Raw genomic sequence first — 27037 nt, forward strand, 5'->3', positions numbered from 1 at the left:
ATTATGTCAATTTATACACCTGCCAAAATTACAGTTAAATCAACCTATCTCAAAAACTATAAGAGATACTTTGATCAAACCAAAAATCGTTGAAAGAGTTAATTAGCATGCATCACCTCTATTTTTTTTAGAATTTTATACCCCGTAGTTATAAAAATAGAGGGGGGGGGGGGACATACTTTTTACGACTTTGAGAGCTGATATCTCAAAAACCGTTCACTTTAAGAAAAATGTTTTTAGAAAACTTTATATCATTTTAAAAGACCTTTCCATTGATACCCCACACGGGTATGTACATCGAAAAAAAAATTTTCATCCCTCAGTTACATGTATGGGGGGCCCCCCCCCAATTCTTTTTTTTACTATTTAGTGTCATAATTTTGTAGCGGTTCATACAACACATATTCCCATCAAATTTCATCACTGTAGTACTTATAGTTTCCGAGTAAATCGGCTGTGACAGACGGACAGACGGACAGACGGACAGACGGACAGACGGACATGACGAAACTATAAGGGTTCCGTTTTTGCCATTTTGGCTACGGAACCCTAAAAAGCGGCGCAGCGGCGACAGAAAGTGCCGAAATTTTGAAACGTAATAAATACATAAGTCTTGGCAAAGAATACCTTTTTGTACCCTTTGGCGTAGAAACTCTAGGTCCATGGGGTCCCAGCGCGAACAAGTTGTTCACAGAAATCGCGAAGCGTCTGGTCGAGGTAACTGGTGACCGAAGAGCTGACGACTTCCTCGCACAACGTATCAGGATTGCGATACAGCGAGGAAATGTCGCCAGTATCCTTGGTACAATGCCTCAAGGGCCTATTTTAGAGATTAGCTAGCTTTTAAGTTTAGTCTTAGTTTCTTATATAATTATGTATATATATATGTTCGAATAAATAAATAAATAAATAAATGTTCATGTAAATTAGTCCAAAAATATTATATTCTATTCTATTCTATTCTAAATATCTAAAACAGATGTATCTTTCCAGAAAGTGCCCGACGAGACAGGTGTTTGTGCGAGGTGGACGATCGCACTGCATCGACTCGTGCAGCGCCGAAACTATGTGCGGAGAGGTTCGCGTTCCGGAGAACCATTTAAATGTAAGTGTTTTGTTTTAACTAGCCCATTATACTTACCCACTCGCACGCGCCTCGCGCGACACGGCAGCCCCACGTAGCGACGCGACCTGTAGATCTAGCACATGATGGCTGCGAGAGTATGTCGTGTCGCCGCAAGATAGACACGTCTTCTTCTAACTGTATAAATGACATAGGGACGGGTAGTCTATCTCGCGGCGACATACTCCCGCGGCAATCATGTGCTAACTGCTAACCCTGCTGCATCCTCCGGTTTCTCATTTACTCTCTGCACCTCGCTGCGTGCGAGCGCTACTCAAGGACAAACCGCGCGGCGCAAAATTTGTTAGAAGAATTATTACTGTGGGACCCTTACCTTTGATTTCCACAATTCCCTCTGTTCTACATAATTGGTGCGAGAGTCGCCGCGAGATAGATCACATCTTCTTCTAATCGTATTAACGACATAAAGACGGGTAGTCTATCTGCGACATACTCTCGCGCCAATCATGTGCTAACCCTGCTAGTGTGCTTTTTCCGGCCAGTCTCTCATAAAGTCGCCTGCGGTATTTCCGGACCGATACGACCTTCAAACCTTTAAGAAAAGATAGGTGTATCTTAAAGGCCGGCAACGCACCTCCAACAATTCTGGTATTTCGGGTGTCCATGGGCGGCAGTGATCGCTTACTATCAGGCGACCTGCCTGCTCGTTTGCCTCCTATCCCATAAAAAACGACGGAACAGCCAATTTTTTTTTCGCGATTTCAACATTGGTTCCATAAAAAAAACCTCAAAAGTCACTATACATATTTGATCGGTCCTTTTTATTTCAGCCTGTAGGTACAGTCAACCAATTAGAACCCTAGGCCACTGTAGAATTATGTCATAGTGATGTTATAAATCAGATTGTAAGAAATATCTTACTGCTTGTCATTTTGATATAGTTGTAGAGTGGCCTAGGGTACCAATTGGTTGACTGTACATTCTTATAGATGGTCAACCAAATCTTGGCACAAAAAAATGGCGCGAAATTCAAATTTTCTATGGGAATTAAACCTTAGGATATATGACGTAATGTTCTTGCCTGTTGTTTCCTGGAAGAGATCGCTCTTTAGCGATAAGGTCGCCTCTGTAATAAAATTTATTGGAATGTGCGTGTTCCTATGTATATTTCTGAGGTTGTGCAATAAGGTGAATTTGTTTGTTTGTTCTTAATAGTTGACGATCGTTTTATCTGATCTTTGACTTTCACACTGGCGTTTATTATCAACTCATCAACGCCATAGAAAATGCTGGCGTATTATGATTCCAATTTTATCATTTATCCACGTGGATAAAGCATCCGTCACGCTTTGGCAAGTATGTCAGTGTGAGAGTGACAGTTGTCTTATCCACGTGGACAAGTGATAAAATTGGAAGCATGATCCGGTAGACATTGACCCTAAAGCTTGGCTATAAATGTGAAGCTGCATTAAAACAAAAGAAGACAAGTAAATTACATTCGATATTATTTAATTTTTTTTTTATCAAACCAACTTTCAAAAGACTCACTAACATGTTTATTTTTAGGCAAATTTACAGGACCACTGGTCGCCATGATCACACCATCTATTTTATATTTTATATTTGGCCTCGATGTAGTCTCTTCTATGCTTTCTTTCTTAGGTCTCACAATTTCAGTAGGATCAACATCTATGTCATAATAATGTTTGTCATGATCTGAATTTAAGGAATCATTTATAATGTATTTCTTTTGTTTCTCTCTTACGTTTTTTGCATTCTTATGATCTACATCGGTTTTGTCATAATAATGTTTATCATGGTCCAAATTTATCGCATCATTTATAATATATTTCTTTTGTTTTTCTCTTACGTTTTTTACACTCTTATGATCTTCATCGACTTTGTCATAATAATGTTTGTCGTGATCCCAATTTGAGGCATCATTTATAATGTATTTCTTGTGCATGTCGATTTTGTTTTCTTTTTTAGTTTTCAATTCATCTTTAGGAGCATCATCTTCGCTGTTATCATCTTCATCGTTATCAGAATCTGACGTATCATACTTCTTTAAGTCATGTTTGGTAGTCTTGCTTGCTTTTTGTTTTTTAGGTCTGACTCGAATAATATTATCTGCAAATTCATCTGCAGAGGGATTATTTATTGAATCTTCATTAACGATATTTTCGTTGGATAGATTGTCTTTAACATCGTGGTTTGCTTTTTCAACTAATTGAAGTATTTGCTGGACGATTTCTTCGGAAAGGAATTTTCTTGCGATCTTCTTTATATCTTCTATGTTTGCTGATATCAGGATGTAGGTTTTTGTGACTTGAATGAGACAGAGAAGGAAACCTGAAAAGTAATAATTATTAATTCTGTCGCTTAACTTCTAAGCGCTTGTGGCCTAGCGGTAAGAGCGTGGGACTTTCGATCCGGAGGTTGCGGGTTCGAACCCCGGCTCTTACCAATGAGTTTTTCTGAACTTATATGCGAAATGTCATTTGATATTTGCCAGTCGCTTTTCGGTGAAGGAAAACATCGTGAGGAGACCAGACTAATTCCAATAAGGCCTAGTTACCCTTCAGGTTGAAATGTCAGATGGCAGTGGTTTTCGTAAACCTAGTGCCTACGCCAAATCTTGGGATTAGTTGTCAAAGCGGACCCCAGGCTCCCATGAGCAGAATGGATTTACCCAAGTTTGAAGTTAAGCGACACAATTAGTTCTTTAAAATTCATCTATGATATCAAAGTACATAAATTGGACGACCGGCTTGGTCTAGTCGGTAGTGACCATGCCTGCTAAGGTGGTCTGGAGCACGAATCCCGGTGGGGCATTTATTTGTGCGATGAACACAGATATTTGTTCCTGGGAAGGCCACCTGGGTGCCGATTTTTGAGTCTCACGCGTTCGAATTCAGAAAATTGTCACTGAAAATAATAAGCAAGTCACCGATTTCAATCGGTATTTTAGTGACAAAATCCCTGTGCTGAAAAACGTCGTACGTGCGTAAAGTGCATACACGTGCGAAAAGGAAATTCGTAACTCGTGTCGAACTTCCTTTTTTCGCACTTGTATCGCAATCGACATGTACTATTAATAATTCTTAAGAGGGCTTTCGTGTGAAAAACAGTGAAATCGCAGCCGAGCGCTTGATCATACCGTGTGTGGTATCAAATTAAAGGGCTTTGCGAGTAGTTTACAAATATATATCACATTATAGGACTTTTTCTACTTGGTCTAACAAAATATGAGAAAATGTCCAAAAGTGGTAATAATTGTACCGGTGAAGACTCGTTTTCAAAAAATTGCCAAAAATAAACAATAGCCATTTATGATCACTAAGACATAACAGCAATTTAAGTAAACGTTGCAGATTAATTAGGTACAAAAATTACTGCGATGTTATGTTGATTTTCAAAGAAATTGTCACTTAATTTTAGGTAATTTCTGAAAAAAAATGAATTCGTCTTAGCCTCGTTTACTCTTTTTCAAAACCTTATAATAAAAATGTAGTCTGAGATGATTGTAGTACAGGATATACGAATTATAAATTTACCTGTTTTAGTATTCAAAATTGTCCAAATTTTACAAATAAGATCGACTAATTCAGCTCTATACGTGAGTTTTTCTAAATGTGCATTAGAAAAAAAATCATAATTAATTTAGTGAGTTAATTTAAAAAAATCCAGTCTTGTAAAAATCAAGATAAGAAGATGCTCTAACTGAAACTTGAATTAAATAAATCTATTGGATAGCGGAAAGTGTAGTATTTCACCGACTAAAACTATCAATTTTACATTCTTTTGACGTTTTTTTTGAAAGCAGCCTTAAGTAGGTAATTACTTCTAACTTTTTGGGCGATTCCGACTCGCAAACAGTATTTGTTTATTTAAAAGAACACGTGCCTTAATATTTGCCTATAATATTTGTATGTCTGTTTGTTTGTCCGTCTTACACGGCAAAACGGAGGTGACTTTTTAACCCCCGACGGCCCCGACGCAAAAACGAAGGGGTGTTATAAGTTTGACGTGTCTGTCTGTGTGTTTGTCTGTCTGTCTGTCTGTGTGTGTGTCTATCTGTGGCATCGTAGCTCCCAAACGGATGAACCGATTTAGATTTAGTTTTTTTTGTCTGAAAGCTGAGTTAGTCGGGAGTGTTCTTAGCCATGTTTCATAAAGATCGGTCTAGATAGATAGATAGATAGATAAAATACTCTTTATTGGCACACCTCAGCAAAAGATACAGTGGAGTCAAAGCAAATGATTATAAATAGAGGCAGACAACAGGCGGTCTTATCGCTAAAGAGCGATCTCTACTAGACAACCTTTGGGTAGCGGTCTACTATGTCGCGGTCGGGGGTTTTTACAAAATTTTAATTTTGTGGTTATTTATATTTAAGTGGAGATAGTTGAAGCACAGTTGATGATACTTTTTGTCTCTTTCTAACGCGAGCGAAGCAGCGGGCACAAGCTAGTTTGCATATATTTACTCAAATACCTTAATAAACAACTGTTTCATATTATAAAGGTCTTGCCTCTTGGCAGTATGCCTGTTGTCTACATCAAGATCAAGAGTATTTGATGTCTTTGATCTTTGGAGCTTTATCTGTCCGGTTTCGTCATTACCGAGGGTTTGTTTTGTTTTTGAAGGCTGAGCTGGGATTATTGGTTTATCTCGGAATAATGACACGAGTATGGAAATTTCTCGAAAAGATCAATGCAGAAATCCATATATTAAAACCAAAGCAGATCAAGTATTATAGAGAGTTATTGTCAAAGTAAAATGTGTAATCACAGTGTATCATAGACTGCCATCTCTCGACACAGGCTTAAAACTTTTGAACCTCAGTTTTGACAATTTGGCCCATATTCTTAGCTTGATATGTTTTAAAATGTCAAATATTAATATTAGCGCCATCTAGCTGAGCGTACCCCAAAGGTGTAATGCCATCTAGGCCACTGTACCTTTTTCTGTATGGTACTGAGGTACGTTTTTTTCTTAGACTTTATCTGTCTATACGGAGTTATATATGTATTAGTAGAGAGCAGTAGCGGAGCGTCGATACAACTCGATTCCCAACGGGTTCCCCAAAATTCTTTAGTATATGTAGAAGTCCATACAAAACAGATTCCAAAAACCCCTCCGGCTTTACCAACGAAAATTTTCACGCCCCGCCACTGGTAGAGAGTTACTGTCAAAGTAAAATGTGCATATGTGTAATCACAGTGCATAGACCGCCGTCTCTCGACACAGGCTTAAAACTTTTGAACCTCAGTTTTGACAATTTGGCCTATATTGTATTGTTAGCTTGCTATTTGTTAAAATGTCGCCATCTAGGCGAACGTTCCCCAAAGGTGTAACGCCATCTAGGCCACCATACTTTTTTCTCTGGGCTTTGAGGTACGTTTTTTTCTTAGACGTTATCCGTCTATACGGAGTTACATATGTCTTTGTTAAAACTGTGAAAATGAGTGTGTCTGTTTGTTTGTCCGTCTTTCACGGAGCGACAAATCGACGTGATTTCTAACTGGAGATAGTTGAAGGGATGGAGAGTTACATAGGCTACTTTTTGTCTCTTTCGAAATAATAACGATATATACCTACATGTATAACTATTTTCATGTGATATGGGTTAAATTGTGGCGTACGCGAGAGGCTGGCCACTTGTCACTGCAATGTCACAATTTCGTTTCTTTCAACCCCTTATTTGCCAAGAGTGGCACTGAAGCTTGAGTGTTTTTCCTTTTTTGTTTGCTTTTCTAAACCCAATTCGTATTTATTTACTAACTAAAAATAATGTAACATTGTTAATACACCGTGTTTTTTTTCCGTTAAATTCGACATGTCGTTAGGTTCGTTATCAGGAACCACCCTGTAGAACACTTTAAGTAAAATTGGCAAAAAAAAATTCCATACCTAATAAATAAATAATTTAGTGTGAGAGACCCTTAAGAATAATATTCAAGTTAGTGTCAAGTGATCGACGGCACATATGTCAAAACAGATAACATTGGGAAGTGGTAAAGGCTGTCACACACGTGTTCAGTAATTATTTTTATTTTTTTTATAACTCGATAACCGTAAGAGTTAGGACGCTAGTTTCTTAGAGATTTTTTTTATACTACGTCGGTGGCAAACAAGCGTACGGCCTCATTGAGCTCTGGCAGCCTTACTCATCGGCAGGAACACAACACTATGAGTAGGGTCTAGTGCTATTTGGCTGCGGTCTTCTGTAAGGCGAAGGTACTAACCCCAGTTGGGCTCTGCTCTAGATTCCAGCGAGATGATATCCGCTGTGCTGTGCCCTACCACACAAAGCGGAATATCATTCGCTATGCCCTACCCCCTACGATTTTATTTCAAATTAATTGTATTTGATCTAAAGAATCATCCCTGAAAGTTAAAGGAATTCAATAAAAACAGGTTGTATAATATGATCAGTTAAAAATAGCTATATTTTCCGCTTAGTGCATAAATGAGCGATTCCTGTCGCGTACGAGAATCTCGCTTGGCTACGAAGCGTCAGGTTGCAACTTAAGGGGGACTTTCGCTACTACTACTATAGAGATACAAGGTGGCGAGGAACCTAAATAACTTTAACAGCGTATTCTTGGTCACATTTTAAGAATAAAATGTCATATTAACTTTTCTAGATTTCGTCCAAAAAAAATATATTTCCGTATTGTTACTCAGTAGAAAAGGTCTTCTTAACGGCGCTGATGCGCAATTTTAGTTGCCATTATGAATAAATTTACTTTTTATGTGAAATACGTCCAAATAAAAAAAGAAAAAACAATAAAAAATTCTTTTTGGCGAAATTATTTTCAAATTCTTAAATAACATTTTTTCTTTCTTTTGGCCTCAGAAACGCGTGGTTTAAGTAATGCAAGTTCCTTGTATAATATTTCATTTCGAAATACGAAGGGTGTTATTAAGTTTGACGTGCCTGTCTGTCTGTCTATCTGTTTGTCTGTCTGTCTGTCTGTCTGTGTGAGTGTTTGTCTGTGACATCGTAGCTCCCGAACGGATGAACCGATTTAGGAATGGGGTAGGCAGAGCGCTTGAAACTACTCAAGATTCAGTGCCACGGCAATAATTAATGACATAATTATAATAAATGTTTCGGTTTCCTTACGTAACACCGTGTATTAACTTATATTCGTGTTACAAATGTTATGAATACAACAACATCCTTTGTGACACAATAAATTGGTCACGAGGTGTTATTTAATAGTAAATATTATACTTTTTTTATTTACAAACTATAATATTGTTTATTGTTACCGATGATGTGATAAAAAGTACTGTAACCACAGAGCATATAACATAGCCACAGAGCATATAAGAATAGAAATTAAAATATTAATTTTTATCATAGCAAAATAAATAAATAAATAATAGTCTAAGAAAAAAACGTACCTCAGTACCATACAGAAAAAGGTACGGTGGCCTTTGGAACACGCTCAGCTATTAGATGGCGCTAAAATTAATACTTGACATTTTAACACATATCAAGCTAAGAATATGGGCCAAATTGTCAAAACTGAGGTTCAAAAGTTGTAAGTCTGTGTCAAGAGATGGCAGTCTATGCACTATGATTGCACATTTTACTTCGACAGTAACTCTCTATAATAATCAATCCTCTTTGATCATAGCAACACAGGGCCGGATGCATTAAACCGTCTGTCACCGTTAAAGCATTCGTTAAATTTTATTGTGAAGTTCCATAGACGTCTGCTGCGTGACGATGATGTGTCTGTCAAATTTGCATTTATTTAATGCATGTAATGTTTTGAAAAGAAGTGGCCCGCCGAGTTTCTTGCCGGTCCCATAGTGGATACCCCCCTCCAACTGAAGGGGGTCTGAAATCTTCTCGAGGCTGAGGCGTAGGGTTAGAGCCGGCGTAGCTTTATTTGACGTTCATATGCGTTGTAATATGCCAACTTGAAAAATAAATATTTCATTTTCATTTTCAATGTGGTTGATACAACTGGCCCTTACTGTTCTCATTCAAAAGTAACTCAATAGTTGCCACATGCAAAACGGTTTACATAGACGGTGGCGCCCCCTATTGTTTTCTACTCAGTTTTGCCGGGCTGTAATTCGAACGCGCCCTTAAGTTCCCCCCACGCTCGCCTACGCTTATCGCGAACACTACAAATAGCACAGAATACCATCCCTACTCATACAGTGTGCTACCAGCACCCAGACCAACAGACATTTACTTATATTAAAATATACACCGTGTTTTTTTGTTTTCCGTTAAATTCGGCACGTCGTTAGGTTCATTATCAGGAACCACCCTGTATATTACTTTTAGATAAAATCGCAAAATTTTTTTTTATCATTTTCATACATAATAAATGAATTTATTAGTGTGAGACACCCTTAAGAATAACATTCAAGTTAGTGTCAAGTGATTGACAGCACATGTCACGCGTGTTCAATAATTATCTTTATTCGATAACCGCAAGAGTTAAGACGCTAGTTTCTTAGAGAAATTAATTGTATTTGATGTAAAGAATCTTCCCTTAAAGTTAACGGAATTCAATAAAAACAGGTTGTAGATAAATATTATAGGAGTGATAGAGATGTATGGAAGAAAAAGACATACTGCGCCGACCCCAGGTGACTGGGATAAGGGCAAGAGAATGATGAGGACATTCTTACGCAGATTGACTGAGTCCCACGGTAAGCTCAATAAGGCTAGTCTGAAAATCAGCGCTAGATAGCTTAGACTGTCTAACTTGCATATGCTGAGACTGGTACCCATTGCCTAGTTTTTTTTTTTTTTTAGTTAATGTACTTTGGTTTTTTTTTTACTGTAAATGTATACGTAGTATTAAGTTGTACATGTACAGTCTTCTTAGTTGTGGCAATAAATATTATTTTATTTATTTTATTTTATTTAAGGCTTGTGTTGTGGGTACTAAGACAAGGAAATATATACTTATAGAAGACAATCATTTATTGTGCCAAATTCGATATGAGTCTTGCCTATACTTATGAGCTGTCATAGCCCTTATTTGACAAGCGTCTGCGCTGTACATTGCTGCCAATATTTTTTTGTTAGAAAGTTTAAGTCAAATTGTTTACTTATTATTTCAATTAAGGACATGGTTAAGTTAAATTACCATGTTAGATTACACTCCATTAAAAAAAGCCAACTTGGTGGTAACACACAGAACACACTGTATATTATACGTAAACTTTGTTACAAACGATCAAAGTGCAAATTTGATCAGTTCAGTAAGTTGCTGGTAAAAATAGATTAAAGTAGTGTTCTACGTTGTGAATGAAAAGTGGAAAGAAAATAGGTAGTAAAGGGAATACGATTAAATTAAATAAATAAATAAATATTATAGGACTTCTTACACAGATTGACTGAGGCCCACGGTAAGCTCAAGAAGGCTTGTGTTGTGGGTACTCAGACAACGATATATATAATATACAAATACTTATATACATAGAAAACATCCATGACTTAAGAACAAATATCTTTGCTCATCACAGTCATCACTCAAATAAATGCCCTTACCGGGACTCGAACCCCGGACCTCTTAGCAGGCAGGATACGGTACCGACTGAGCTAGACCGGTCGTCAAATATAGCACCATGTGTATTTTTTTAAAATTACCATTGAATGAATTTCAAATGTCTTACCTACACTGAGAGAAAATACAACCAGTTTTCATGTTCGATCAACAAGTTTTTTGGTTAAAATAGCGCCTACGTGCTCTTTGGTTCAAACAACAAGCTACTTGTCATTTGAATCGGCAATATATTTGAATCAACAAGTCGATTTTATTTGATTTTATAAAAACAACCTGACACATATTGTTTTAAACATACGTTTGGCTGATTCAAACGGATAAACCGCAACAAGTCGAACTTGTTAAATTCACAATGCAAATTTCTCTCAGTGTATAACCACGTCAAATATAGCACCATGTGTAAGATTTTTTTATATATGACCATTGAATGAATTTGAAATGTCTTACCTATAACCAGTACTGACCGCGATAACATGGTTTATGTTTCGCCACATTCTTAACTATAAACACTATTTTATTACTATAATTTATTTGTAGGTACCTACTAGATTTTTCCCGCGGCTTCGCCCGCGTTCTAAAAGTAATCTTATTCAAACGTTGAACTTTGGACCCCCTATTCACCCCCCTAGGGTATTACATACATACATACAATCACGCCTGTTTCCCAGAGGGGTAGGCAGAGATCACGGATTTCCATTTACTACGATCCTGACAAACCACTTTCGCTTCACACACTTTCATAACGTTTCTCATACACGCTCGTCGGTTTCGAGTACTTCTGACCTGGCCTTTTTGCAATATTTCCCCGATTTGATCAAGAAAAGTTCGCCTAGGTCTTCCACTACCAACTGACCCTTCCACTCCTTTTTCATATACTTTCTTCGTTAATCTCCTCTCATCCATCCTCTCTTCATGCCCAAACCACCTTAACATAACATACCCATCTCAATCTTTGTCACCACATCTACATCCACTGCACACTTCTCTCTTATCACGCTATTTCTGATCCTATTACTCAACTTTACACTAGCCATGCTTCTTAACGCTTAGGGTATTAATTTCGAAAAATCCTTTCATAGTGCTCTTCTATACCTTATAAGGAACCTACGTGCCAAATTTGGAATCTCTAGAACCAGCGGTTTCGGCTGTGCGTTGATATGTCAGTCAGTCAGTCAGTTTCTTCTTTTATCTTATACTTTTAAACGAGCAATTCTTGTATATTTATTTATTTATTTATTTATTTATATATATATTTATTTACACTGACGATCTCGGAAACCGCTCTAACGATTTCGCAGAAATTTGTTATGTGGGGGTTTTTGGGGGTGAAAAATCGGTCTAACTTATCCTTAGGTCCCGGAAAACGCGAATTTTCGAGTTTTCATGCGCTTTTCTTCGCGCGCCATCTCGTGTGCAGTAGTTGTACTGTTAAGACAGAATTCTTTCGGTCGATGTAAGTACTATTTATTGCAAACACTAGATGGCGACACAGGTCAAGGCTAAAACGAATAGAAAATACACTATTTGAGTTTTTGTGGCGAAATGCGCGCCATCTCGTGTGGAGTAGTTGTGTTGTTAAGGCTGAGAATTCTTTCGCTCGATGTAGGTACTATTCATTTTTTAACTAGATGGCGACACATGTCAAGGATACAAAACAGAACCGAGCGAAGCTCGGTTGCCCAGATATTTATTATATTACAAGCCTTTATTCAACTTGCCTTGTTAGTATGTTAGTGTGCGTCAAAACGTAGAAGCTAAATTTGACCCACTTCCCGGTTTCCGATTGAGCTGAAATTTTGCACACATGTAAATCACGTGACAATGCAATATTATGGTATCATGGAGCTGATCTGATGATGGAGCAGAAAGGTGGTCATAGGAACACTGCCATGCATGAAACGTCGTATCTCCATCGAGTAAGGGGTTTTTAGAAACGTCTCGGAGAGCAGTAGATAACTGTTGAAAGAAAGGTACTGTCGGCGATAAAAACTTGAGCCATTTTTTTTGCAAAAAAGTTATTATATATTTAGATTAACGAAAACATTTTATTTTCAGCCCTGCTACGTCTGCAATAGCACCGGTCAAAACTGCCGAGCTTTGCCACGACGGAGAGTCGTCATAGAAGACGACACGACAGAAATTACTGGCAACGCTCTCACTGAGGGGTCTGAAGGCACGGATGTACCAGGTAAGATCGTCTTTGTTAACCATAGCAACCAGGAAAACTGCTGAGATTAGCCACGAAGAAGAGTCACCCTAGAACCTAGAATAAATAAATTAAATAAATAAATATTATACATAGGACATTCTTACACATATTGACTGAGTCCCACGGTAAGCTTAAGAAGGTTTTCCCCTTACTAGCTCGGAAACACGTGTTTTGTCCTTTAATACCAGCGGGTAAAAACGCATTTTATCCACTAGTGGGTAAAGTAATTTGACCCTGAATAAAGTCAAATTAACTGCTTTAAAATGGATAAAAGTAGGTAAACACCTTACCGGGATTCGAATTCGAACCCAGAACCGCGGCAGCAGGCAGGGCTACGCTCTAGGCCAGACCTAAGTTCTTCTTCGTGTAAAGGGATCAAGTAAAACTAAATTTTGGTTTGCCAATGCTTAGCCACTTCAAGCCCTCGAGGGGTAGCCCTTAAGAGATCTTCTTCAGTACACGTTGTTGAGCACTTAAATAAGTTACCTAATACGTATTTTGACAGATTTCTTTATAATAATACTGATAAGTTTTCTTACAGATTTAGAAGAGGAGCCAATAGGCGTTGAAGACACAGACTTCGTGTTGTACGTGAGCGCAGTCGAAACGGAGAGATGCCGCCGTGGACTTACTGTGGCGTATGCTTCACATTGCCAGCAGGAAAGCGCTTTAGACAGGTACGTCTAATGTCTATCTTGCAGGCGTTTGTAGGCTATGATGACTGCTTACATATTGTTCGTATGCTAAAAAAAGAAAAATGTTCATAGAATCTAGAAATGTCGATAATTTTGCGCTTTGTACGCTTTGACAAATGTCTATAAATGGTATAATAACGGTCTAACTGTCTATAAACGGTCGAAATTCAAATTCTTCTTCAAATTTTCCAAATGGCAAAATGTATTTTTCAGTACGGATGGTGCTTTTTAGAAGTTGTTCATTTCTTGTCAGGTCGAAACTTCGTAGGGACCTGGCCCCGTAGCCGAATGGCATTTCTCCGACGCCAAACGAAAGCGATACGCCGCTGGCTCTGTCGCGCCAATACGCAAGCGCGATAGAGATAGATATCTACTAGCGCTTCGTTTCGTGAGCGTTTCGTGAGCGATTGTGCCATTCGGCTAGCCACCCTGGTGCCGTAGCCGAAAGGCATTTCTGCGACGCGAAACGAAAACGAAACGCCGCGAAAGGTAGTCTGGTTGTGTCGCGCTAATAGACAAGAGCGATAGAGATAAATATCAACGCGCGTTTCATGAACGTTCAGCTACGTACCCTGTACTGAAAAACGTCGTCCGATACACGTGCGAAAAGGAAATCCGTAACTCGTATCCATTTAAAACTTTTCCTTTCCACTTTCTTTCCTTTTCTTTCCAAATTCTTTTCCGCGCCTGTTTCGTAATATACTAGGTACTATTTTTAACCCCCGACGCAAAAACGACGGGGCGTTATAAGTTTGACGTGTCTGTCTGTCTGTCTGTTTGTCTGTCTGTCTGTGGCATCGTAGCTCCCTTACGGATGAACCGATTTGGATTTAGTTTTTTTGTCTGAAAGCCGAGTAACTCGGGAGTGATCTTAGCCATGTTTCATAAAAATCAGTCTACTATGTCGCGGTCGGGGTTTTTTTCAAAATTTTAATTTTGTGGTTAGGTTATAAATATTTTTTTTTATTTTTCAGACCAGTGGCGGGCCACGCTAACTTCTGTCCCGGCGAGTTGTCCACGAAGTACCGGGACCTGCCAAGCTTGTTGTCGACCGTACAACACGAGATGCTACACGCACTGGGGTTCAGTGTGTCCCTGTTCGCATTTTACAGGTTTGTCAGATATTTGGGCCATTTTTTTCAAAGTTGTCCTCCCCACTTTTTTTAGGATTAGGAAATTTTTATGTGTTTTCCACTCAGAATCGCGAGCTCTTTCAATCCTAATAGGAGAAAAAAAGTGTCCCAAGGTTTTTTTCCCATTCCGTTACCATTTTTTCATACATTTTGTATGGCGGTAACGGAATGGAAGGTTCGAAAAAAATGTATGGAAATCTTGGGACATTTTTTTTCTCCTATCAGGATCGAAAGAGCTCTCGATTCTGAGTATGAATCGCGTAAAAAATACCCATGTTACAAAAAGTAGGGGGGACAACTTTAAAAAAAAATGGCCCATTTCTTTACATTTTGAACAAGCCCGACTTGAAGACCTTGATGCCAAACGTCTAACGATACTTACAACTCTTCTGGTCAGTTCTACTGTGCTCCGTGCTGTCGGACTTTTTTTTTTAAATTATAAATGGGCGTACTCTTGGCCACAGACTAGCCTAAGACAAAGACGTGGCCTACGATGGAGTGAGCTCGCCCAGAAGATGCCTGTTCACTCTTGATTTGAAGGTTGCCGGGTTATATGAGCTCGGAAATATAGCCGCCAAATTCGGATTCGCAATTCGGAATTCGGATTTGCAAGTCACGCTCGTGCTCATGCACGTAACGATTTAGTCTAAACAAATCTCTTTTTTTCATAAATAATAGTAAAAAAAAAAGTTTGCCAAGATGTCGCCGTCGACGGATACGTCTGCTATTTTTTTTTACCTTTCGTGAGGGGGGGGGACTTGCATGCAATAAATAAATAAATAGAGATTGCCCTAGCGTGCATGTCAAACAATGACGACCGGTCTGGCGCAGTCGGTAGTGACCCTGCCTGCTGCGCCGCGGTCCCGGGTTCGAATCCCGGTAAGGGCATTTATTTGTGTGATGAGCACAGATTACACAGATATTTGTTCCTGAGTCATGGATGTTTTCTATGTATATAAGTATTTATATATTATATATATCGTTGTGTGAGTACCCACAACACAAGCCTTCTTAAGCTTACCGTGGGCCTCAGTCAATCTGTGTAAGAATGTCCTATAATATTTATTTATTTATTTATTTAATGGAAACTCATACAAGTGTCCTGACTCGACGCTGCTTTTGTTTTTTTTCTTGTGTGTGTGTGTGTTTTCGATCTCGATCTCTTTTGTGTGTGTGTTTTCGAATGAATTATTTCTATTGTTTTTTCCTGACTTTAATATTAGTTTAATTTCAGAGACGACAACGGGGAGCCGCTGATGGAGAGGAGACCGGACACCGGAAATCCTCCGCTCGATGAAGAGTAAGAACTATAAATACACCGTGTTTTTATTGAATTAGGTTAATTTTAAGGGAAGGTTCTTTAGATCAAATACAATAAATTTCTCTAAGAAACTAGCGTCTTAACTCTTAGTCCGTTGTCACATTAGGTGACCGATCCGATATCGGACGTGGACCGATATCCCATACATTACAAGAGCCATCTTGGATGTTTTCCGTTGACATCCTTCCGACATCTGATATCGGATGGGATAATGTGAAAACGGACTTACGGTTATCTAGTTATTAAAAAATAAGGATAATTACATTAATTACTGAACACGTGTGTGACAGCCTTCCATCAGACGTCAATCACTTGACGCTTAAACTTGAATGTTATTTATTCTTAAGGGTCTCTCACACTAAAAAATTCATTCTGCGACATGTATGAAAATTATGAAATATTTTTTTTTGCAAATTTAATTGACTAAAGTGATATACAGGATGGTTCCTGATAATGAACCTAACGACGTGTGGAATTTAATGGAAAACAAAAAAAACACGGTGTATGATATAACTTAGGGACATTATACTGAAGCCGGGACAAGCCTAAGTAGGCAACCATTTTGTAAGTCAGGGTCAAAAAAACCGGCCAAGTACAAATCGGCAACCATCAAGAAAAAAATTTGGTCGTCTAGATGGCGCTACACCCAGCTGAGCCAGGTGGCGCCAATTTTAATATTTGGCAATTCTAACGCCGTGGCTTGCGTGGGCGACGGTCGCGCGATGGTCGCGCGAGGGCGATGCGACGCATACGAAATCAAACCTTATCGATATGGAAGTATGAGACGCGACGGCGACGGTCGCGCGACAGTCGCGCGACAGTCGCCCACGCAGGACACGGCGTAACACATATTAACTTACTAGTTTTTTCCCGCGGCTTCGCCCGCGTACAAATCTTGTTTTGCCATACAAACTTTGGACCCCCACTTCACCCCCTTAGGATGTGAATTTTGAAATATCCTTTCTTAGTGCTCCTCTACACCTTAAAAGGAACCTACGTGCCAAATTTGAAATTTTTAGGCAGTGTTTGTATCGTCTCTCGTTTCGGACTTCCTTTTTTAGGGTTCCGTAGTCTACTAGGAACCCTTATAGTTTCGCCATGTCTGTCTGTCCGTCCGTCCGTCCGCGGATAATCTCAGTAACCGTTAGCACTAGAAAGCTGAAATTTGGTACAAATATGTATATTAATCACGCCGACAAAGAGTGGTAAAATAAGAAGTAGAAACAAAATGTTTTATCAGGGTACCCCCCCCCTACATGTAAAGTGGGGACTGTTTTTTTTTCATTCCAACCCCAACGTGTGATATATTTTTGGATAGGTATTTAAAAATGAATAAGGGTTTACTAACATCGTTTTTTGATAAAATTAATATTTTGGGAAATAATCGCTCCTAAAGTAAAAAAAAGTGTGTCCCCCCTCTAACTTTTGAACCGTATGTTTAAAAAATATGGAAAAAATCACAAAAGTAGTTTATAAAGACTTTCTAGGAAAGTTATTTTGATCTTGATAGATTGAACAGTTTTTGAAAAAAATACGGGAAACTACGGAACCTACACTGAGCGTGGCCCGAGCGGCCCGACACGCTCTTGGGCCGGTTTTTTTCCGCACTTGTATCGTAATGTAATGATATATTCCTTTATTTCCCAGACTGCAGATCCACAAGTGGTCGGATCGCGTGGTCCGAAACGTAACCAGGAAGAAGTGGATGATCCGAGGCGGCTACATCGAAAGGACCTTCCACATGATCGTCACACCGAGGGTAGTAAAAGAGGTTAGTTATATCAAACACCCCCCCCCCCCCATTTTCAGGAAGGGGGGGGGGTTAGAAAGAGACAAAACGTAGCCTATATCACTCTCCGTCCCTTCAACTATTTCCACTTCAAAAATCATGTCATTTCAGACACACACTTCCCCATTTATAATATTACTATGGATATCGTCAATACTTTAAAAAAAAACTTGTATCTTCATCGGTCAATGAAAAGAAAATGTAGTAAGTATGTATGGAATGCATATAGACTTACTGCGTTTTAACTTTGAGGAGCAGCGGGAGCTACGAGATTTTTTCAAAGTAGTGACGATATGTCATCAGCCATCACGAACTTTTTTGTGGATCTGTGAGAGTTACACAATTTCGCCAGACATTGTTTTGATATATAGCTGAAACTGTTTGGGCAGCGTTTTCGATTAAAGCTCTCAGCCAGCGGGATTTCGTCCGACTCGATTAGCAAATATTGTCATATTTTAAGCAATTAAAACAAAATTGTAACTCCAACATCAGTAAAATGCGAGTTATTTGTATAGGCATAGTTAAGTGACATCTAGCGACAATCACGCGTCAACTAGCGTAAATTATCAGTACTGCTGCTTGTCAATAGATATCGCTACGAAAGAAGAATCTAATGCTCACTGATTTTAGCTAATATTACAATAGTATTAATCAGTATTCTGTTTTCAATTCCTTCTGCTTGTAATATAAGTTGTAAACAGTTCTAATATTAAATTTTTGGCAGAAGAGACACTGTTGACACTTAGTGTGACTTAGTATCGAGTAGTGGTACTGATAATTTACGCTAGTTGACGCGTGATTGCCGCGTGATTGTCGCTAGATGTCACTTAACTATGCCTATACAAATAACCCGCATTTACTGATGTATGGAGTTACAACTCTAACCTTACTTATTCCTCTATGAGTCAACTGAGTTTCAAAAGTTTAAATCCTGTGTCGAGAGATGGCAGTCTATGCGCTGTGACATAGTCCTTACTGAGACTACATTTTACTTTGACAACTCACTATAGATTCGATCCTCTCTGTTTTATCACAGTATAATGAAGAGCACTATCGTACAGTATGGCCACTCCCGCCCCCCGCTGAAAGTGCCGCCCACCCCCGCTCGGTTACCTCACAGTTACCGCCTGTCAAAAACACGAACAGTCGACCTGTCATATTTCACTCACACAGCATAGTACGCGTTCACCTACACGAGCTTAGACTGTGTGCTAGGAACGCGCCTCTTTCATATATTTGATCGCCAGTGTCCGAGGTGTGGTTTTATACTTACCTAATTCATTTGTTTGGTACAGGTCCGAGAGCACTTCAACTGCTCAACCTTGGAGGGGGCGGAATTAGAAGACCAAGGGGGGGATGGTACCGCACTAACGCACTGGGAGAAACGACTGTTCGAGGTCAGTATCATAGTATGTAGTAACAAAGATTAAATACCTATAAGAAGATCACACCATCCCATACATTAAAATGCGACCGCCTAAGAACGCGCATACACTACACCACACATAGATGGCGCCACAAAAAATGCCTTGCCATCGATTACTTGTAGATTGGCGTTAAATGTCACTTTCGAGCCATAAATCTATGTCAAATCAAAAGTGACACTTAACGCCATCTACAAGTTTAATCGAAAGCTACAAGACATTTTTTTTTTGTATTATCATAGCATTAAGGGAATACATTCTTACACACATTGACTGAGTCCCACGGTAAGCTCAAGAAGGCTTGTGTTGTGGGTACTCAGACAACGATATGCCTGCGTAATATACGAATACTTATATACCTACAGAGAAAACATCTATACATCTGTGCTCATCAGCTCATCACACAAAAAAATGACTTTACCGGGATTCGAACCCGGGACCGGGACCGCGGCAAGCATGGGTCACTATCACTACCCATTAGGCCAGACCGGTCGCCAATGTTTTATTAAAAACGTTTTTTTTTTCAGAACGAAGCCATGACAGGCACTCACACACAGAACTCCGTCTTCAGCCGGATCACACTTGCCCTTATGGAGGATACTGGCTGGTACCGGGCCGATTACAGTGTGGCGGCGCCTTTAGACTGGGGCCGCGGGCTCGGCTGTCAATTCGCGACTACCAGCTGCAAGCAATGGCTGAACACACAAAGGTTGAGGTACACACTTATTAGTGCGTTTTCACACTATCTGATCCGATATCGGATGTGGGAAGGTATTCAAAGGCAAAAATCAAAGCTGGCGGCTTAAATATATGGAATGTCGGTCCGTTATCGGATCGGATAATGTGAAAACGCACTTAGTTACTAAAATGGCAGTTCATGTAGCAATTTGGCACTAAAAATACATCACTTCGTACAATTCAAAGAGCTCAACGAGGGTGCGGTGTGCTGGTGACGGGAGGACTTACGGAACTAACTTGTTCCGTCTATTGTCCTTTGAGTCGTCGGCAACCCGAACCCTCCTTAGAACTTGTACACTCCTTTTTGCTGTGTACTTAACACAGCAAAAGGGAATGTACAAGTTTCTAATAGGGTGGCAACGCGCATGTGACACTGTTTGAGTTGCAGGCGTCCATAGGTTACGGTGACCGCTTTACATCAGGCGGGCCGTATGCTTGTTTGCCACCGACGTAGTAAAAAAAAATTGGGCGTCAATCTTGGCTGCTACAAGCTGTATACACAAAGGTTGAGGCACAGCTTATATATAGGACCGGGAGAAGTGGCGTACTAGAAAGGCCTATGCTCAGCAGAGGCCGATAAAACGCTGATATTATGATGATGATTATATGTATAGTGTCACAACAGGCAAACGTTTCAATATAGCTTATAGACTAAGAGCCTTGGGCCGCCAGACCTTCCTTAAATTCTCAAGGATGAAACTTTAGGATACTGTAGAGTTCGTATCGACGATTATGGAAAGTTAGCACTTTTTTGGAAGAGAAGCACTGAGGAAGGTCTGGTGGCCCTGGGCTCTTAGTCCATTAGTGCCTCTACTGTGTGGCGGCGCCTTTAGTCAGTTCGCGACCACCAGCTGCAAGCAATGGCTGAACACACGAAGGTTGAGGTATTAGCTTATGTCACACCTCGGACACTGGCGATCAAATATATGAAATCCTAGCACACAGTCTAAGCTCATGTAGGTGAACGTGTACCATGCTTGTATGAGTGAAATATGACAGGTTGACTGTTCGCGTTTTTGACAGGCGGTAACTGTGAGGTAACCGAGAGGGGGTGGGCGGCACACAGCGGGGAGCAGGAGTGGCCATACTGTACGATAGTACTCTTTATTATACTGTGATTATGTAGTGTCTAGTGTAGCACTAGCACTACTAGCAGAGCCTTTAGACTGCATGCAAATATTCGTAACATCCCTAGTGTAGATGTATTAAGGCATTTTTTGGCAATCGCATTGAATGTTTTCTCTTTTTTCCAAGCGATAACCCGGATAATTCAACGGAGTAAGTAATCACGAATAAGTTCACGTAAAGACGAATCATTTTTAGGGTTCCGTAGTCAACTAGGAACCCTTATAGTTTCGCCATGTCTGTCCGTCCGTCCGTCCGCCCGTCCGCGGATAATGGCCGGTTTTTTAGAATGAAAGCACCTATTTGTTGGATATATTTTGTTGTATAGATATTTTAGATGTGAAGTGCTGAATTTTAATCCTACTTATCCGATTTATATTTAATTTTAAACCCGGTAATTGGACATCACGTAAGGAATGGAGTGTATTTACCACCCTATTTTGAACTTATCATTAACAGGTTTCAATATTGACTAAAATTTGACATGCTCATGCCAAGTAATGGTTTATTTTGATATCTACCTACAAAATAAACCATAGTTCATTTCATATATTATACTTTTAAAAACCTGCAACATTATTACCTACTCGTATTCTGACATTTGCTATTTATTACTTAAAATCCATATTTATCTTTACAAGCATCTCTGAAGAGGAACCAGAAGAGTAAGTTGGTTTTCGCAATTTCAAATAAAACTTCATTATATTTTCTCTGACACACACACAAACACGCAAAAGTATAAGACACAGTTCATATATGTACATATAAAAATTCCATTGAAACCAAAGTTAAAATTCCATTGAAACCAAAGGAACGCCTCAATGAACATTGAGCGACAAGGGGATACCTGCAACATTAATTACTAGCTTTTGCCCGCGGCTTCGCTCGCGTTAGAGAGAGACAAAAAGTAGCCTATGTCACTCTCCATCCCTTCAACTATCTTCACTTAAAAAATCACGTCAATTCGTCGCTCCGTTTTGCCGTGAAAGACGGACAAACAAACAGACACACACACTTTCCCATTTATAATATTAGTATGGATTTCGCGTACAGTTGTAGTGCGAAAAGGGTTTCCTTCGTAGTTTTCCGGAAGCGTTCGTATCTGTCATGCTAGTTCAGGGGATGTCAGTACATCTTGTACTGACACTGACTGAAATAGCATGACACGTTCGTACGTTTCCGTAACAATACGAATGAAACCCTTTTCGCACTAGAACTGTATTCTGATATGAAATTCGCAATAATTCATATATTTTTTCACCACACCAACTGATAAAGGTTTACTTTGCTATTCGAAAACAGATAGCAAAATTGCATTTTATCCACAAGAGTGCAAAGTAATTTCATACAAATTTTAACTTGACATCTTGAGCTAGCTGGTAGAATTTACCTATAAATGATGATTTTAAATCATAAACATTGAATAAATTGATAGATTTCATTTAGTTCGTGTTGGTGTGGTGAAAAATTTTGTATTTCACTCGGCGGCAAAGTTTGTTTAACCTTCGTGCCTTGAAACCCTCGCAACGCTCAAGATTCCACTGAATATTGGAATCTTTCGCTTGCTCGGGTATCATTGGTATCAATATTGGCACGTGCGGTTAAACAACCACTTGTAAAACAAATAACTATTGTTTACAGACGCAAGAACCCCGCGCCATTTTGCGAGCGCATCAAGGGAGACCCGCTGCGCACAGAATGTTCACCGCGCCGCTCGGCGGTCGTGCTCTGTAACTTAGTCCGCCACGACAACATACTGCCGAGGGCTTATCAGGTATTTTATTACTAAAATATATACTTAAACTACCTGCCTGCCTGTGCCTGTGTGGTGACGGGTTAAGAATTTCACCACCCCCTTTCTTCCCGTGGGTATCGTAGAAGGCGACTATGGGATTTGGGTTACATTGTGGCGTAGGCGAGAGGCTGGCAACCTGTCACTGCAATGCCACAGTTTCATTTTCTTTCAAACCCTTATTTTGCCAAGAGTGGTACTGAAGCTTTAGTAGTTTCATGTGCTCTGCCTACCCCTTTACGGGATACAGGCGTGATTGTATGTATGTATACTTAAACTATAGTAAACACGGTTAGAAAATATCTCTCTTATCTTAGAAAATTTTAAGGGAGTCTATGAAGATTTTTAAGAGAATATATAGCACATCAGAAGAGAACCGTTAAGGATAGAAATTAGAACGATTACCGCGCCGCTCGGTCGTCGTAGTCCGCCACGACAACATACTGCCGAGGGCTTATCAGGTATTTTATTACTAAAATATGTACTTAAACTTTAGTAAACACGGTTAGAAAATCTCTATCTTATCTTAGAAAATTTCAAGGGAGTCTATGAAGATTTTTAAGAGAATATATAGCTCATCAGAAGAGAACCGTTAAGGAAAGAAATTAGAACGATTACCGCGCCGCTCGGCCGTCGTAGTCCGCCACGACAACATACTGCCAAGGGCTTATCAGTATAAATATATATAATATCAAAATAAATAAATAAATAAATAAATAAATCAGGTATTTTATTACTAAAATATGTACTTGGGCCATTTTTTTCAAAGTTGTCCTCTGTGACATTTTTATGTGTTTTCCACTCAGAATCGCGAGCTCTTTCAATCCTAATAGGAGAAAAAAAGTGTCCCAAGGTTTTTTCCCATTCCGTTACCACTTTTTTATACATTTTGTATGGCGGTAACGGAATGGGAGGTTCGAAAAAATGTATGGAAATCTTGGGACATTTTTTTTCTCCTATCAGGATCGAAAGAGCTCTCGATTCTGTATGAATCGCGTAAAAAATACCCATGTTACAAAAAAGTGGGGTGGACAACTTTGAAAAAAAAAATTGGCCCACTTATATAAACTCTCTTGTATCTTAGAAAATGTTAAGGGAGTCTATGAAGATTTTTAAGAGCATAAGTATATATAGGTCATCAGAAGAGAACCTTGTGTTCAAAAATGATTTGAAAAAAACTTATTAATTTTGTCTTCGGTTACCGCGATAGTTACTCATGAAATAAAACTATGGAAACGGATTAAATCGCGTGTAATGAATCGGGATGTATTTTAAATTCATTATACGCGATTTAATCCGTTTCCATAGTTTTATTTCATGAAAAAACTTATTGTTCTGTAAGTTTAAAATGTCGGATTTTTTAATACATTTCTAATTTTAAACCCCCGACGCAAACACGACGGGGTGTTATAAGTTTGACGTGTCTGTCTGTCTGTCGGTCTGTTTGTCTGTCTGTCTGTCTGTGTGTCTGTTTGTGGCATCGTAGCTCCCGAACGGATGAACCGATTTAGATTTAGTTTTTTTCGTCTGAAAGCTATGTTATACGTTTCAGCATTTCGACACGCTTCCCAACGTGGCCCCTGGCGAAGAGGCACATTACGGCGGTTCCGTGTCGCTCGCTGACTACTGCCCGTATCTGCAGGAGTTCACCTGGCGGCACAAAAGTGTACTAATCAGAGGCAGCCGGTGCGAATATGAGGAGAATACGCCTAGTAAGTACCGCAATATTCTGACAGATGGCGTTGATAGTTCCTACATCGTGATGACTACTGTCCATACCTGCAGGAGTTCACCTGGCGGCACAAAAGTGTACTAATCAGAGGCAGCCGGTGCGAATATGAGCAGAATACGCCTAGTAAGTTCTACGATGCTTTAATAGATGGCGCTGGTAGTTTCTACATCGCGCTAACGGAGTTTTTATGAACTCTAGCTGATGTGGCGAGTGGCAACATAAGAGCGTGCTTATTAGAGGCAGCCGATGCCAGTATGAGGAGAATACACCTAGTAATACCGCAATATTCTAACAGATGGCGTTGCTAGTTTCTACAATGCGCTTACGAAAAACTTCATCTAGAAGAATTTACGGGACTCATGGACATAGGTGTTTGATTCTCAAGACAAACCTAATTGACCGATACCGTCAAGTTCAAGACTATACATATATCGCGCACACTGTCTATTTGTATCAGTGTAAATGAGATAGCACTATTATTGAGTCTTAATAATTGATGTTGTTACAGAGACTGATGTAAATTTCGCACTGGAGAACTACGGAGCGCACTCCAAGTGTTTCGACCACAGCGACCGCGTTTGGGAGCAGAAGTCTTGTCGACAGGTCAGTCATTTTATCAAGCCTTCTTAACACCCAGAAGCAATATTGCTGATTAAAAAATTACAAATTTTGCGAACCGCCAAGGAGTGGAATGCCCTGCCTGAGTCTGTGTTTCCGCATGAGTACAATCCCGGTATCTTTAAAGCGAGAATAAATAGGTATCTCATAGGCAAGCGTGCTCCACCGTAGGCCGCATCACTTACCATCAGGTGTGATCGTGGTCAAACGTCTACCTATTCATACTAAAAAAAAAGTCTGTTCATAAATCGGAGCCGCATTCAGTTTATTTCTTTCACAAAACAAAATCGACTAAATTCTATGTGGTAACACACATACACATAACACAAGTCGTATAGGTGTAAGGCTCTCGTTGCACGCTTATTTTGGACGTGGGCCTGCGGCGTGCATGTCAAACAATTGAAGCTCATGCAAGAGCATTTCTTTTTTTTTTCCATTTTTTATTTTGATTTTTTTAGGGAATTTTAGGTCAATTGTACTCAGAATCACGAGGACTTTCGATCTCACTGGGAGACAAAAAGTGTCCCAGAATTTCCATACATTTTTGTTACTTTCCTCATTTGTTACCCCACACAACATGTACGGAAAATGGTAACAAAATAAGAAAAAATCGTAAGGGACATTTTTTTTAACTACTTACTAGGATTGAAAAAGCTAGTGATTCTGAGTAGAAATATACTCTGTCAAACAAGTATGTCAGTAAATAAGTAAGAACAAAGAAAACTATAGGTATCCTTTTCTCTAGCACCCTAAGTCCGTTTTCACATTATCCGATCCGATATCGGAAGTCGGGAGAATTTTAATAGAAAAAATCCAAGATGGCGCCTGTAAAGTATGGGATATCGGTCCGACATCCGATATCGGATCGGATAATGTGAAAACGCACTAAGGAATAGCATTTTTTTTTTTCAAAAATATCACATTTCATAAAAATGGCGAAAAAAAAGAGAAATGCTCACAAGTGTACCTACTGATTCGACGCTGCATAGTGTGGACAAGGGAGCCCGTCCCGCAGAAACGAACGCAGGGTGGAGCGTTTAGCGGGGCGGATAAACGTGCGTACAATCTATGAAGCGTCGACTCAGGACAGCTGTATGAGCTTCAATTGTTCGACATGCACGCCGCACGCCCCGTCACGCTGCACGCCCAATATGAGCGTGCACTCAAGCCTTTAACCCATATCCCATAGTCGCCTTCTACGACACCCACGGGAAGAAAGGGGGTGGTGAAATTCTTAACCCGTCACCACACAGGCCAATTACTTACTCCGTTGAATTATCCGGGGTATCGCTTGGAAAAAAGAGAAAACATTCAATGCGATTGCCACAAAATGCCTTAATAAATCTACACAGTCTAAAGGCTCTGCTAGTGCCACACTGTAGACACTACATAAGCACAGTATAATAAAGAGTACTCTCGTACAGTATGGCCACTCCCGCTCCCCGCTGAAAGTGCCGCACACCCCCTCTCGGTTACGTCACAGTTACCGCCTGTCAAAAACGCGAACAATCGGCTTGTCATATCTCACTCATACAAGCATGGTACGCGTTCACCTACACGAGCTTAGACTGTGTGCTAGGAACGCGCCTCTTTCATATATTTGATCGCCAGTGTCCGAGGTGTGCTCAGACCTTACACTAACGTTACTATAACACTTTAACGCTACAGGAGCGAAAATACTAAAATGGAAAGCCCCCCTTTCAATTTGGGAATTTTTGTTAAATATACTAGTGTTATTAACTATTAGGTTTATCGAAAAAACATTGTCCATTCAGAACAACTCAGTTAGAAGATATGTTCTGCTCTCGACTGCTTCCTCCTT

General features: G+C 39.6%; 1 protein-coding gene across 2 annotated transcripts in view; it reads left to right on the top strand.

Annotated features, from left to right (window-relative positions):
* LOC125239196 (leishmanolysin-like peptidase) overlaps positions 1-27037 on the top strand; it is a 222311-nt gene that overhangs the window by 189835 nt on the left and 5439 nt on the right. The window contains exons 5-17 of one of the 2 annotated variants that reach the window (XM_048146715.1): positions 994-1105; positions 12695-12827; positions 13390-13525; positions 14518-14655; positions 15911-15976; positions 17645-17768; positions 19082-19183; positions 19738-19919; positions 21203-21226; positions 21715-21738; positions 22715-22847; positions 24418-24577; positions 25106-25200. In XM_048146715.1, coding sequence (XP_048002672.1) covers positions 994-1105; positions 12695-12827; positions 13390-13525; positions 14518-14655; positions 15911-15976; positions 17645-17768; positions 19082-19183; positions 19738-19919; positions 21203-21226; positions 21715-21738; positions 22715-22847; positions 24418-24577; positions 25106-25200 — 1429 coding nt within the window. Of the gene's footprint in view, positions 1-993; positions 1106-12694; positions 12828-13389; positions 13526-14517; positions 14656-15910; positions 15977-17644; positions 17769-19081; positions 19184-19737; positions 19926-21202; positions 21227-21714; positions 21739-22714; positions 22848-24417; positions 24578-25105; positions 25201-27037 lie in introns of both variants that reach the window. The other variant, XM_048146716.1, reaches the window with a different exon arrangement.

This window comes from Leguminivora glycinivorella, chromosome 25 (genome assembly GCF_023078275.1).
Source record: "Leguminivora glycinivorella isolate SPB_JAAS2020 chromosome 25, LegGlyc_1.1, whole genome shotgun sequence".
NCBI lineage: Eukaryota > Metazoa > Arthropoda > Insecta > Lepidoptera > Tortricidae > Leguminivora > Leguminivora glycinivorella.